The 15,968-nt window shown below is 45.9% G+C and overlaps 1 protein-coding gene across 1 annotated transcript in view; it reads left to right on the top strand.

Moving 5' to 3' along the window:
- Nucleotides 1-1,871: 1,871 nt before the first annotated feature.
- SMS (spermine synthase) overlaps nucleotides 1,872-15,968 on the top strand; it is a 216,777-nt gene continuing 202,680 nt past the window's right edge. The window contains exon 1 of the mRNA XM_040423657.1: nucleotides 1,872-2,043. Coding sequence (XP_040279591.1) covers nucleotides 1,995-2,043 — 49 coding nt within the window. The 5' untranslated portion in view covers nucleotides 1,872-1,994. The remainder of the gene's footprint in view (nucleotides 2,044-15,968) is intronic.

The raw sequence follows: 15,968 nt of genomic DNA, 5'->3' as shown, positions 1-15,968 counted from the left end.
ATAGTTCCGCAAAAAAAAAACAGAATGTAGTCCGTATGCATTTTGTTTCCCGTATTTCCATTTCGTTGAAAGATAGAACATGTCCTATTATTGCCCGCAAATCACGTTCCGTGGCTCCATTCAAGTCAATGGGTCCGCCAAAAAAACGGAACACATATGGAACATTATGCCCAGCCCAATTGTTTTAATGTAATTACTGTATATTCTATATGCCATACGGAAAAATGGAACGGAACCGGAAACACTACTGAAAAAAACAAAAAACAGATCTGGAAGAAAAACGGCCCGCAAAACACTGAAAAAGACATACGGTCGTGTGAACGAGCCCTAAGCCTTGGAAAACCTAACCCTTCAGAGATGCAGGCATTTAGCCATTTTGGTGTTGACCACTTCAATACCCTGGACCACCAAGTATATGGAAATTGGCTCTTTCAGTAACTAGATCACCAGTGAAGCTAGCATCAGTGATGGTCAGTTTGCAGTGTTCGCCAGCGAACACATGCGGGCTGCCATCTTTAGTAAGGTAGACTCACCCGTCCGGCGAGGCACAGGTAAGCCCTTACCTGTGGCGGGAGCTGGTCTGAAATCAAATGCGGTCACCGGGAGCAGGCAGTTCCGAGAACAGCCCGATGAAGGCCCCGGCGACTGTTCCTGGAACTGCCTGCTCCCGGTGACCGCATTTGATTTCAGACCGGCTCCCGCCACAGGTAAGGGCTTACCTGTGCATCGCCGGACGGGTGAGTCTACCTTACTAAAGATGGCAGCCCGCATGTGTTCGCTGGCGAACACTGCGAACTGACCATCACTGGCTAGCATGAATGCCTCAAGTGTCCTAGACCACAAGGAGTAGTGGTATTAACCCTATCATTACAATAGATCCCAGGGATATAGCTAATAAAAGGCCTTTGTGGCACCGTGTCCCCAAATCGACAACCCCTTTTTTATCCAGCGGGTATATTTGGGTAGTCAAGATGGCAACCCTAGTTATAGAACAAAAAATCCAAGTTTAAACCCTGCCGTAGAGTGTATATGTGCATTACAGACTGCAGAACAGTATGGTGCCCCCTATGCCATGTATTGTACATGCCTGTGGTCCAAAATACAAGGGCCGATGGGGCATTCTGAGATTCGTTGAGGTGCAATCTCAGCGTATAGGGGATTCCTATCACATGGACCCCAGAGATCCCTGTGGCAGGGGCTACCAACAAAGCTGGCACAATGTACATGGCATATGCCACCCTTCTACCTTGGGAGCCCTGTTTTATTGGATTATATTGCGATGATTCTGCCCATCCTGCAGGGCTGTCCCTGGCCACATAGGGCCAGGGATGTGACCTGTGAGGGGAGTCCGTGTCCGTGTCCCTCCCGTCCACATGGGGCCAGGGATGTGACCTGTGAGGGGAGACCGTGTCCCTCCCGTCCACATAGGGCCAGGGATGTGACCTGTGAGGGGAGTCCGTGTCCGTGTCCCTCCCGTCCACATAGGCCAGGGATGTGACCTGTGAGGGGAGTCCGTGTCCCTCCCGTCCACATAGGGCCAGGGATGTGACCTGTGAGGGGAGTCCGTGTCCCTCCCGTCCACATAGGGCCAGGGATGTGACCTGTGAGGGGAGTCCGTGTCCCTCCCGTCCACATGGGGCCAGGGATGTGACCTGTGAGGGGAGTCCGTGTCCCTCCCGTCCACATAGGGCCAGGGATGTGACCTGTGAGGGGAGTCCGTGTCCCTCCCGTCCACATGGGGCCAGGGATGTGACCTGTGACAGGCTTCTGTGAGGGGAGTCCGTGTCCCTCCCGTCCACATGGGGCCAGGGATGTGACCTGTGACAGGCTTCTGTGAGGGGAGTCCGTGTCCCTCCCGCACTGTTGCAGCAGCAGCTGCGGTTCCTCCCCTCAGGTCTGGAGCCCGGGCGGGCGCACTCTCCAGTCTGTCAGTGACACAGGGCAGTGCAGCAGCAGCGGCCTCCCCCAGGCATGGCACAGGGCTCCAGCTCACTATGGCAGCAGCGCGACAAAACACCCTCGACTTCCAGCTCGGTGGCACAGGTAACGCACAGGGCAGACTTCGGGTGACGCTATGTAATACGGCGGAATGAGGGGGAGGGGGCTCGCTGCTGTCGCTCCCCACTATCCTTCACTGGATTGTCGCCCATTCTATTGCCCTGCCTTATTAGCCCATTGCCCCCCTGAAGGTGACAGATGGGCGCCCAGGAAGTTACACTGGGTCGGGCTGCGGCCGGTGCATGTGCCGTGTGTCTCTCCAGGGTTTATTTCATGATTCGCGGAGGAGGCAGAAGCCATTCGGGCGGGCAGGTTTCTGCAGGGCCCCGCTGCCCTCATGTATCGCGCAGCTCTGCAGGGGGCTTTGTACTTTCACCTTCAGGCCATGGATGCACAGTGTGTGCAGACTACCTGCAGGAAGCCTGCCGGGCCTAGGAGAGGTGCAGCCGTGGTTTGGCAGGGATTATATGTTTAACCTCGCCGCACGCTTGACCTTTCTGAGTGCTGAACCCAGGCATGATGGAGCCTGGGGCCATGGATACTGTGGAGCGTATACCAAACCGTATACTGTGAGGGCCACTGTATGGAGGGAGCGTATACCAAACCGTATACTGTGAGGGCCACTGTATGGAGGGAGCGTATACCAAACCCTATACTGTGAGGAGCAATGTATGGAGGGAGCGTATACCAAACCGTATACTGTAAGGGGCCATGGATACTATGGAGCGTATACCAAACCGTATACTGTGAGGGGCAATGTATGGAGGGAGCGTATACCAAACCGTATACTGTGAGGGGCCATGGATACTGTGGAGCGTATACCAAACCGTATACTGTGAGGGGCAATGTATGGAGGGAGCGTATACCAAACCATATACTGTGAGGGGCAATGTATAGAGGGAGCGTATACCAAACCGTATACTGTGAGGGGCAATGTATGGAGGGAGCGTATACCAAACCGTATACTGTGAGGGGCAATGTATGGAGGGAGCGTATACCAAACCCTATACTGTGAGGGGCAATGTATGGAGGGAGCGTATACCAAACCGTATACTGTGAGGGGCAATGTATGGAGGGAGCGTATACCAAACCGTATACTGTGAGGGGCAATGTATGGAGGGAGCGTATACCAAACCGTATACTGTGAGGGCCACTGTATGGATGGAGCGTATACCAAACCGTATACTGTGAGGGCCACTGTATGGAGGGAGCGTATACCAAACCGTATACTGTGAGGGCCACTGTATGGAGGGAGCGTATACCAAACCGTATACTGTGAGGGCCACTGTATGGAGGGAGCGTATACCAAACCATATACTGTGAGGGGCACTGTATGGAGGGAGCGTATACCAAACCGTATACTGTGAGGGCCACTGTATGGAGGGAGCGTATACCAAACCGTATACTGTGAGGGCCACTGTATGGAGGGAGCGTATACCAAACCCTATACTGTGAGGAGCAATGTATGGAGGGAGCGTATACCAAACCCTATACTGTGAGGGCCACTGTATGGAGGGAGCGTATGCCAAACCGTATACTGTGAGGGGCAATGTATGGAGGGAGCGTATACCAAACCGTATACTGTGAGGGGCCATGGATACTATGGAGCGTATACCAAACCGTATACTGTGAGGGGCACTGTATGGAGGGAGCGTATACCAAACCGTATACTGTGAGGGGCAATGTATGGAGGGAGCGTATACCAAACCATATACTGTGAGGGGCAATGTATGGAGGGAGCGTATACCAAACCATATACTGTGAGGGGCAATGTATGGAGGGAGCGTATACCAAACCGTATACTGTAAGGGGCCATGGATACTATGGAGCGTATACCAAACCATATACTGTGAGGGGCCATGGATACTGTGGAGCGTATACCAAACCATATACTGTGAGGGCCACTGTATGGAGGGAGCGTATACCAAACCGTATACTGTGAGGGGCACTGTATGGAGGGAGCGTATACCAAACCGTATACTGTGAGGGGCACTGTATGGAGGGAGCGTATACCAAACTGTATACTGTGAGGGGCACTGTATGGAGGGAGCGTATACCAAACCGTATACTGTGAGGGGCAATGTATAGAGGGAGCGTATACCAAACCGTATACTGTGAGGGCCACTGTATGGAGGGAGCGTATACCAAACCCTATACTGTGAGGGGCAATGTATGGAGGGAGCGTATACCAAACCCTATACTGTGAGGGGCAATGTATGGAGGGAGCGTATACCAAACCATATACTGTGAGGGGCACTGTATGGAGGGAGCGTATACCAAACCATATACTGTGAGGGGCAATGTATGGAGGGAGGGAGCGTATATCAAACCATATTACTGTAAGGGGCACTGTATGATCATCATATAGAAGACCCTTATTTAGTATCCCTCATCAGAGACCCCCCATCCTTCCACAGTGAAGCTGGCTGTGTTAGAGGATGAGTGCTGAATGGTGGCTGCACTGGTTATAGCCCTCATAACATTTCCAGACACTTTCCGAGGTCCCCTTCCACTGCCAGTCAGAGCCGCATGTCATAACTAATCCTATTCCTAACAGTTGTCAGCAGCCGGCCTCCCGTACTGAAAGGATCTGCTCCCCATCACTGTGGTGGCTTCTGTGTCTTCATCTTTTAGTCCAGGGTGGAGATGTGGCAGCCACCTGAAGGACCAGAGCGATGGGCAGCAGGGAAGTATGATCCTTTCAGTACGGGAGACAGGCTGCTGGCAACTGTTAGAAGTGATATATTCCTGGACAACCCCTTTAAAGAGCACCCGTCACTTCTCCTGACACGTCTGTTCTGGTAACTACTTGGATTCCCCATGTAGTAACAATTCTGGGGTGTCTATTTTTATGGTGTGCCATTCCTTTATTTTTCCTTCTAGAAGTTATGAATGAATTGCTAGCAGTTTGCAGTGAAGGTTCAGATGGGTGTTACCAATCAGTGCTGCCAGTTCAGACTGTGCAGGACACACACCCAACTGGGAATGCCAGTGCCGTAGTTACTAAAAGAGATATGTCAGGGCAGCTGATTTAAGCCTCTTTCACACTACCGTATGGCTTTTTCAGTGTTTTGCGGTCCGTTTTTCACGGATCCGTTCTGTTTCCGTTTCTTTTCCGTTTTCTGTTCCATTTTTCCGTATGGCATATACAGTAATTAATTACATAGAAAAAATTGGGCTGGGCATAACATTTTTAATAGATGGTTCCGCAAAAACGGATACTGAAGACATACCGATGCATTTCCGTATGTGTTCCGTTATTTTTGTGGACCCATTGACTTGAATAGAGCCACTGAACGTGATTTGCGGGCAATAATATGACATGTTCTATCTTTCAACAGAAACGGAATGCATACGGAATACATTCAGTTTTTTTTGTGGAACCATTGAAATGAATGGTTCCGTATACGGAACGCAAAAAACGGCCCGCAAACGGCAAAAAAAAACGTTGTGTGAAAGAGGCCTTAACCTGACTTTCCAGATTGACATTTAAAAGGGTTTTCCAGGATTTTTATACTGATCACCTACGGCAGTGGTCCCCAACCTTTTTTGCACCAAGGACCAGTTTCATGGAAGACAATTTTTCCAGTGACCGGGTGGGTTTGGGGGGTTCTGGGGCGGGGCTTAGGGGGGTGCTGGTCGGCCTATTATTTGATGAGGTGCTTGGGGCCACTTACTTTTAATGTGAGGTACATGAGGGGTAGGGCTGAAATGATTACTCGATTAAATCGAGTAATTCGACACAAAAAAATCCTCGATGCAAATTTTTTGCATCGAAGATTCGTTTGTGTCTTGTGACCACGGAGCGGGAGTGAAGCGCTTGCTGTTACTCCCGCTCCGTGGTCTCCCGTGGCGCTTGGAATACTTACCTTTCCAGCAGGCGGCCTCCGGACACTCCACAGCACGTCCATGGTCCCGTGCTGCTCTGACCTCCTGACGTACGCATGCCGTGACCTGACGCACTGTGTGACGTCAGGCGCAGAGCAGCGCGGAACGATGGAGTGTCGGCAGCGCCCCTGCTGGAAAGGTAAGTTGGTGAAACCGAGGGGGTGGGGGCGCAACTAAGGCCGGGCGCCTGGAGTGCACAGCGTCATAGTAACCAATGACACTGTGCAATCCGGGTGTCAGGAGGAGCATGGCAGCAGAGCTGATGCCACAATGGGGGCAGAGCTGATGGCACAAGGGGGCAGAGCTGATGGCACTGGGGTGAGGTAGAGCTGATGGCACAAGGGGGCAGAGCTGATGGCACTGGGGTGAGGGAGAGCTGATGGCACTGGGGTAAGGGAGAGCTGATGGCACTGGGGTGAGGGAGAGCTGATGGCACTGGGTGGGGAGAGCTGATGGCACAAGGGGGGAGAGCTGATGGCACTGGGGGGAACAGGTGCACTTGGGCTGATCGCACAGTGGGGAACAAAGGGTGTTGGGGACTAATGACAGGGGGTCTGAGTTTTTATAAAGGAAAACAGTCTATTATTTTTTTCTTATTAGATTACTCGATTAATCGTAAAAAATAATCAATAGAATACTCGATTACTAAAATAATAGTTTACTGCAGCCCTAATGGGGGGTACTAATGTAATAGCACCTCAGATTAATAATAGGTGACCCCTACAGGTGCCTACACTGTAGAGTCTACATTCATCAAGTCTCGGTCTCTTCCGCACTGTGTCTGCTCTGGGCAAGTGCACAGATGACAGACCTCCACATCTGTGGGCACTATCACCATGCCTGCTGCTCGCACATCCCCCGTGTAATGGATGGGTCACAGATGTGAGGCACGACACTGGCAGGGCAGATCGCGTTACGACACTGGGTGATGCACAGGAGACAGGAACCTGTTATGTGTCACCCTTGCCGCGTGCCCCCTGTCCACCTCACTACAGTCTGACTATTTACCTGCTGCCCGTAGCCGCCTCATCCTCCCGCTTTGAATTTTACCGGAACATGAGCCCTAAGTCTCCGCTCTCCCTGGTACCCTGAGTATGAGTCAGTCCACCAGGGCTGCAGTCTCTAGGGCCGACCCTGGCAACGGCCAGTGCATCATAGAGCATTAACCTATCACGGGCGTCTCCGCTCCTCTGTATTGCCGCGACCCAGAAAACAATCTTTCAGGGCCTGGTCATGGGCCGCGGCCCGGTAGTTGGGGACCTCTGACCTACGGTATCCTCTGGATAAAAATTTTTACACGTGAGAGCAGCACCGCTGATCCTTCCAGACCTCCTCTGGGAATACACACGCTAGTCAACAGCCGCAGATCCTTGCTTGAGAAAGACTATGGGGGAGATTTATCAAACTGGTGTAAAGTAGAACTGGCTTAGTTTCCCATAGCAACCAATCAGATTCCAGCTTTCATTTTCCAAAGGAGCTGTGAGAAATGAAAGTTGGAATCTGATTGGTTGCTATGGGCAACTAAGCCAGTTCTAGTTTACACCAGTTTGATAAAACGTTGCACTATCTTTGTACTTTTTGATGGACCCACTTTGAATAAAGAAATCATGGAGGTTATGCTGCCGTCAACCTTGTTTTTGTGCTATCCTCAGGATAGGTCATCAGTATCTGATTGGTGGGGGTCCGACACCCGGGACCCCTGATGATCGTCTGTTCGAGAAGACAGCAGTGCTCCTGTGAGTGACATGGCCTTCTCTCATCTTACCAAGCACAGCTACGTAGATTGTGTAGCGGCTGTACTTGGTATCGCGCTCAGCCCCATGGTCACCTGATTAAAAAAATGGTTCTTCACTCGTCAGGTGATTGGCAGCACCTTTACACAGGATAGTTATCAGGAATGAGCGTTTCTATGATCCTTGGTGATGGCCAGTGTAAAATGACCTTAAAGGGGTATTCCAGTTATGTAAAGTTATTCCTTAGCGCTTGGCTACAGTATTTTCAGAAATCCTATAGAAAGTAATAGAACGGCTGCATGCATGGCCGACCAGCTGTCCCTTACCTTACGGCTCCATGGGGTGCTGGGTCCCTGTTCTCATCATCGGCGGGTGCTCCGGCAGTAGGACCCCACCGATCTAATAGTTGTCCTGTGGATTGGGGATAACTTTACACAACCGAAATACCCCTTTAAGTCCAACCTTCCGTATGTAAGTGGAGTAAATGGCCATTCTTCTGATAGAAGTTGTCCCATCAGTCGATCTTTTTAGTTTTCCTGATGATCACTATTATTCTTTCTAATTATTGCTTTCTGATTATCACTATGTGACGGTAACGTGAAAATAATTTCCCAGTAATAGTGTATTTTACTACAGTTTGTCCACCATGTGGGATGTGTACTTGTAAGCCATGGAGCTGATGGTCAGCATTAGAATGAGCGAATTTCATGTGATGAAATCCGTTCACGCTTCGTTTGGTGGTAAAAGCAGAATTGCGTTATGGATTCCGTTACCACGGACCATAACGCAATTCTGTGATGGAATGCCTTTAGCGGCTTTCCGTTATTCATTCCTTCATAATAGAAGTCTGACCTGCATAACGGGTCCGTCCCGTTTCCGTTATGCAGGGGAGGACTCCAGCATAACGGAAACGGGACAGATCCGTTTTGCAGCCCATAGACTTCTATTATGACGGAACGAATAACGGAAAGCCTCTCAAGGCATTCTGTTATGCATTCCGTCATAGAATTGCGTCATGGTCCGTGGTAACAGAATCCATAACGCAATTCTGCTTTTACCACCAAACCAACCGTGAACGAATTTCAAAATATTAAATTCGCTCATCTCTAGTCAGCATTTAGTAGAATAGTCTCCCTTCATTCACCTGAAGGTGGTAACACCAACACAGAAGGACCCCCAGGATATTTTTCACACAGAGTATCTAAAAGCCAAAACTGAAAAAAATAAGAAAAAGTGGGCCCTTGTTGTAGGGGGGTCCAAATTTGCAGACAACGGGGTAACATAAGTAGGCAGAGGCAACAGAAGTAGATGGGGACTAAAATACTGTATACTCAAAATGCCGCCCAGCAGAACAAATACCACAGTGCAGCACAAAATACTGCCACAGCAGAACAAATACCACAGTGCAGCACAAAATACTGCCACAGCAGAACAAATACCACAGTGCAGCACAAAATACTGCTACAGCAGAACAAATACCACAGTGCAACACAAAATACTGCCACAGCAGAACAAATACCACAGTGCAGCACAAAATACTGCCACAGCAGAACAAATACCACAGTGCAGCACAAAATACTGCCACAGCAGAACAAATACCACAGTGCAACACAAAATACTGCCACAGCAGAACAAATACCACAGTGCAACACAAAATACTGCCACAGCAGAACAAATACCACAGTGCAACACAAAATACTGCCACAGCAGAACAAATACCACAGTGCAACACAAAATACTGCCACAGCAGAAGCAAATACCACAGTGCAGCACAAAATACTGCCACAGCAGAACAAATACCACAGTGCAACACAAAATACTGCCCAGCAGAAGCAAATACGACAGTGCAGCACAAAATACTGCCACAGCAGAACAAATACCACAGTGCAACACAAAATACTGCCACAGCAGAACAAATACCACAGTGCAACACAAAATACTGCCACAGCAGAACAAATACCACAGTGCAACACAAAATACTGCCCCAGCAGAACCAATACCACAGTGCAGCACAAAATACTGCCACAGCAGAACAAATACCACAGTGCAACACAAAATACTGCCACAGCAGAACCAATACCACAGTGCAGCACAAAATACTGCCACAGCAGAACCAATACCACAGTGCAGCACAAAATACTGCCACAGCAGAACCAATACCACAGTGCAGCACAAAAAAATACTGCCACAGCAGAACAAATACCACAGTGCAACACAAAAAAATACTGCCACAGCAGAACAAATACCACAGTGCAGCACAAAATACTGCTACAGCAGAACAAATACCACAGTGCAGCACAAAATACTGCTACAGCAGAACAAATACCACAGTGCAGCACAAAATACTGCCACAGCAGAACAAATACCACAGTGCAGCACAAAATACTGCCACAGCAGAACAAATACCACAGTGCAGCACAAAATACTGCCACAGCAGAACAAATACCACAGTGCAACACAAAATACTGCCACAGCAGAACAAATACCACAGTGCAACACAAAATACTGCCACAGCAGAACAAATACCACAGTGCAACACAAAATACTGCCACAGCAGAACAAATACCACAGTGCAACACAAAATACTGCCACAGCAGAAGCAAATACCACAGTGCAGCACAAAATACTGCCACAGCAGAACAAATACCACAGTGCAACACAAAATACTGCCCAGCAGAAGCAAATACGACAGTGCAGCACAAAATACTGCCACAGCAGAACAAATACCACAGTGCAACACAAAATACTGCCACAGCAGAACAAATACCACAGTGCAACACAAAATACTGCCACAGCAGAACAAATACCACAGTGCAACACAAAATACTGCCCCAGCAGAACCAATACCACAGTGCAGCACAAAATACTGCCACAGCAGAACAAATACCACAGTGCAACACAAAATACTGCCACAGCAGAACCAATACCACAGTGCAGCACAAAATACTGCCACAGCAGAACCAATACCACAGTGCAGCACAAAATACTGCCACAGCAGAACCAATACCACAGTGCAGCACAAAAAATACTGCCACAGCAGAACAAATACCACAGTGCAACACAAAAAAATACTGCCACAGCAGAACAAATACCACAGTGCAGCACAAAATACTGCCACAGCAGAAGAAATGCCACAGTGCAACACAAAAGGGCACCTATGGCTGATGGATAAGTGCATAAGTATATGATGCTCCTAGTATTAATTAATGCTTAGAGCATCAGAACGTTATGTACCCGGCCAGCGGCGGTGCGGTGATCGCCCACCGGGACATTGCCCTGTATGGTGTATGGCCAGTCCGCCCCTGACGTACAGTACAAATCTTTCTCTGTAGGATCCACTCCTGGTTTTGGCTTACAAACACTGATGAAGAATACTGATCTGTGAAGAGCTCCTGTGGTCACGTGTGTCGGTGGGGACCCTAGCTGAGCTGCATCTGCCATCACCGTGTGCAGTAAGGACTGAGCTGCCAGTGATCACTAGTGCACTGAGGCAGCGATGCTGCGGGGGTTATCAATCTCTCTGCTTACTGCTGTGCATCCGCTGCATTGTGCCTAACCTAGATTTCACATGGTGAAGCTGTAAATAGATCTCCTCCCTGGAGGGATGGTGAATTACACTCCTACATGAATGTATAATATGGTGGCTAATACTCGTCTAGAGCATTCTATTTATAGGCCTTATGTGACGGTGATCTGCTGTGATCTAACAAACGCCAAATAGCCCTGACAATGTCACCTATATTTGGCTACAAGTGAACAGTCAGTTCATGTTGATGTGTTGGAAGCGCAAGGATCTGAGGGACAAATTGTGATGGTTATTCACTGGGTCTGTGGAGAGTTCTGTTACGCAGTGGTAAGTGACTACAGCTTGTTTCACACTGTCAGCAGCCTGTTCCTGGAATCGGTCTGACAAAAAAACGTTGCTATACCCCCTTCCTATTCTTGCAGAACCCCTTTTAATCCAATAGAGATATTGTTAATCGACCTGAAGCGTGAGGCACCCCACCAACATAACAGAGTTTGGGAAATGTTTTTTTACAGTACAAATTAATTAGTCTCGCGAGACTTCGCGAAGCAATAACTTTGGCTCATCGGAGCCAATATGGAATGAAGTTTTATGCAAATCGACTGTCGATTCACTCATCCTTTCATCGCGATTCATGTGATTCTCATCTTCTTTGTGTGGTGCCAAATCAATTAGAAGTATAAGTACACCATACTACTTTCATAATGAGACCAGACACACAAGTTGGTTTCATGAAAGCATCTTCTCATCCCCCTGGGCCAGAACAAGAAAGAGCTTTATTCATGTTACATTTACTTAAATAACAGACATGACATCAGAAAAGGGGTGTTCCTTAAGAAAAGACTATTGGCTCCTTAGCTTGATAGGAGTGGTTTCAACAACTTCAACTCTTGAGTTTCATTGGCCTATTCAAAAATGGCAACCTAACTCCCCCTCCCCCAGTGACCTTAAGACAAACAAATGCACACGAGGCTCACACAGCTGGTTTGCGGCCATCTAGTGGACGAAAATATGTACTACAGAATGTTCACATTATATATAGAGAAATAAAACATCTCTCTCACAAATCCCTCCTTTTGCGGGAAATAGACCATAGGTGAACAGGCAAAGTGAGGTACTCTCCCAACCCCCTAAACAGCGAAGAGCTGGACTTTCCTTATTGCTTCACCAGGTCCCCTCAACTCCCTTTCAGGTTTGCCTTCACCTTGTCCTATTTACCCCGCAACCATGAACAAGGTTTTTTTTTTTTTTTTTTAACTTCAGGATGGAATAATCTTTGTCTTTGACAGGGGCACACCACATATACATAGTGTGGGCATAGATATATTAAACATTTTTAGAAACAATTTTCCTAAAATGGAGAACTATATAACAGCCTGTTAAAGCCAAATGCCAAAAAACACTGTAGTCACTGAACCAGTTCCCAAAACATTGTTCTGGCCATGATGTGATTCATTTCTGAATTTTTCCCGTCAGTTCATTTGATAAAGTCCATCAGTTTCTTCAGATCCTTGGTGATCCTTCCTTAACCCCTTAGGTACGCATGACATTCCGGTACGGCATGTTTCCCGAGTCCTTAAGGACCCATGACGTACCGGTACGTCATGGGTTTAAACCGCGATTGCGGCGCTGCGGGGGTTAATCGGAACAGGATGCCCGCTGAAAAAATAAAGTTTTTTCCCCCAAAAATTAAAAGTTTCAAGTAAAAATAAACAAAAATGTCATTTTCCCCAAATAAAGTAAAAAAAAAATTGGTAAAAAATAGGGGAAAAAAAAAAGTATACATATTAGGTATCGCCGCGTCCGTATCGACCGGCTCTATAAACATATCACATGACCTAACCCCTCAGATGAACACCGTAAAAAATAAAAACGGTGCTAAATAAACCATTTTTTTTGTCACCTCACATCACAAAAAGCAAGCGATCAAAAAGGCGTTTGCCCACCAAAATAGTACCAATCTAACCATCACCTCATCCCGCAAAAAATGAGCCCCTACCTGAGACAATCGCCCAAAAAATAAAAAAACTATGGCTCAGAATATGGAGACACTAAAACATGATTTTTTTTGTTTGAAAAAAGCTGTTATTGTGTAAAACTTACATAAATAAATAAAAAGTATACATATTAGGTATCACCACGTTCGTATCGACCGGCTCTATAAAAATATCACATGACCTTACCTCTCAGATGAACACCGTAAAAAATTTAAAATAAAAACTGTGCTAAATAAACCATTTTTTTGTCACCTTACATCACAAAAAGTGTAATAGCAAGTGATCAAAAAGTCACACGCACCCCAAAATAGTGCCAATAAAACCGTCATCTCATCCCGGAAAAATCATACCCTACCCAAGGTAATCGCCCAAAAACTGACAAAAATTATGTCTCTCAGACTATGGAAACACTAAAACATGATTTTTTTTGCTTCAAAAATGAAATCATTGTGTAAAACTTACATAAATTAAAAAAATTCTAATATTTAGAGAGGGCTCACCTACTGCTCAAGAATGGTGTGGGTGCACCTGCAAAAGGATTCACCCAATCCTTTAAAATGATTAAGAAAACGATTTAAAATAGTAGGGCACACCACCACTTGATGTCACACGGAGAGTTAATGTATAAAGATATTTATACCAGGTAATTAATCCCATGAGAGAAAAGTACAGCACCGGAGAACAATAAGCGCTTCAAGGAAGGGATCGGTGAATCTGCATCTTGTTGTAAAGAAAAGCTGGATACCTGTCGTTTTGGGCTGAGACTCATTTTCCCTGGTGAAAGTTAACCCTGCATATTATGAACAAATAACGCAGAAGGTATACACTTCCAGGTAATCTCTAAGACGGCACAGCTAACTACAACCACCGAGGATCCCGAAAGTTTTCTTCTATTTATTACCGCACAATACCGCAGCCTATAAAAGACTTTCACTATACGTGGGACGCCACGAGTGATATGGAAACCGGCATTATCTAAAAACAGTGAGTAAAATCATTCCGGCTCAGTCTGGTAATTAGGCAGCGTTTTACTTGCGGCATTACTGCGATTTAGGATAAGTGGCAACTAATCCACATAAAAAACATAAGTGACTATTATTCAAGTATTATATCCAACTATTAGATTGAACCCACTCCTGGGATATCGCTTTGGGTCAATTAACCCTTGGAAAAGACTGTTATATTTTTGATTATATCCCAGTTGACTATAATATTTTTTGTCCATAGCCCAGCTGATTAGTTCAGCCGATTGTATTATTGATGACTATATTTTAGGAATTTTATAGTAATAATTTATGTGTTTTAGTAAATTTTAACATTATATGTCACAAATATTATATGTTATAATAAATATCTTTATACATTAACTCTCCGTGTGACATCAAGTGGTGGTGTGCCCTACTATTTTAAATCGTTTTCATAAATTTAAAAAAAGTATACATATTAGGTATCGCCGCATCCGTGACAAGCTGGTCTATAAAAATATCACATGATCTAACCTGTCAGATGAATGTTGTAAATAACAAAAAATAAAAACGATGCCAAAACAGCTATTTCTTGTTATCTTGCCTCACAAAAAGTGTAATATAGAGCAACCAAAAATCATATGTACCCTAAACTAGTACCAACAATACTGCCACCATATCCCGTAGTTTCTAAAATTGGGCCACTTTTTTGGAGTTTCTACTCTAGGGGTGCATCAGGGGGCTTCAAATGGGACATGGTGTAAAAAAAAACCAGTCCAGCAAAATCTGCCTTCCAAAAACCGTATGGCATTCCTTTCCTTCTGCGCCCTGCCGTGTGCCCGTACAGCGGTTTACGACCACATATGGGGTGTTTCTGTAAACTACAGAATCAGGGCCATAAATATTGAGTTTGGTTTGGATGTTAACCCTTGCTTTGTAACTGGAAAATAATTATTAAAATGGAAAATCTGGCAAAAAAGTGAAATTTTGAAATTGTATCTCTATTTTCCAATAATTCTTGTGGAACACCTAAAGGGTTAACAAAGTTTGTAAAATCAGTTTTGAATACCTTGAGGGGTGTAGTTTATAGAATGGGATCATTTTTGGGTGGTTTCTATTATGTAAGCCTTGCAAAGTGACTTCAGACCTGAACTGGTCCCTAAAAATTGGGTTTTTGAAAATTTCTGAAAAATTTCAAGATTTGCTTCTAAACTTCTAAGCTTTGTAACATCCCCAAAAAATAAAATATCATTCCCAAAATGATCCAAACATGAAGTAGACATATGGGGAATGTAAAGTAATAACTATTTTTGGAGGTATTACTATGTATTATAGAAGTAGAGAAATTGAAACTTGGAAATTTGCAATTTTTGTACAAATTTTTTGTAAATTTAGTATTTTTTTATAAATAAAAATGTTTTTTTTTTACTTCATTTTACCAGTGTCATGAAGTACAATATGTGCCGAAAAAACAATCTCAGAATGGCCTGGATAAGTCAAAGCGTTTTAAAGTTATCAGCACTTAAAGTGACACTGGTCAGATTTGCAAAAAATGGCCTGGTCCTTAAGGTGAAATAGTCCTTAAGGGGTTAAGTGGCAGTGTTGTCCGGAATGTAGATGCAGCAGGAACTTCTAATGATCTTGTAGACCCCTCCTTTTTCTGCTGTCAAGGACCATTTGGTTCTGTAGAGTCATTACCGGAAAAGAGCTCAGTTGTTCCGCCATTCTCTTTGCAGCATCACAGGTGTAATTCACAAATCTCTGTTGATGACAATAGAGATGTTAATACTACTAATCGTGGAAATTAATGACTCAAATCTTGCAGCTATCTGACTTTTAGCTTTAAATTCGTCAGCATCCA

This window comes from Bufo bufo, chromosome 3 (genome assembly GCF_905171765.1).
Source record: "Bufo bufo chromosome 3, aBufBuf1.1, whole genome shotgun sequence".
NCBI lineage: Eukaryota > Metazoa > Chordata > Amphibia > Anura > Bufonidae > Bufo > Bufo bufo.
The sequence above is the reverse complement of the archived record's forward strand: the minus strand, read 5'-3'. Positions and strand labels throughout refer to the sequence as shown.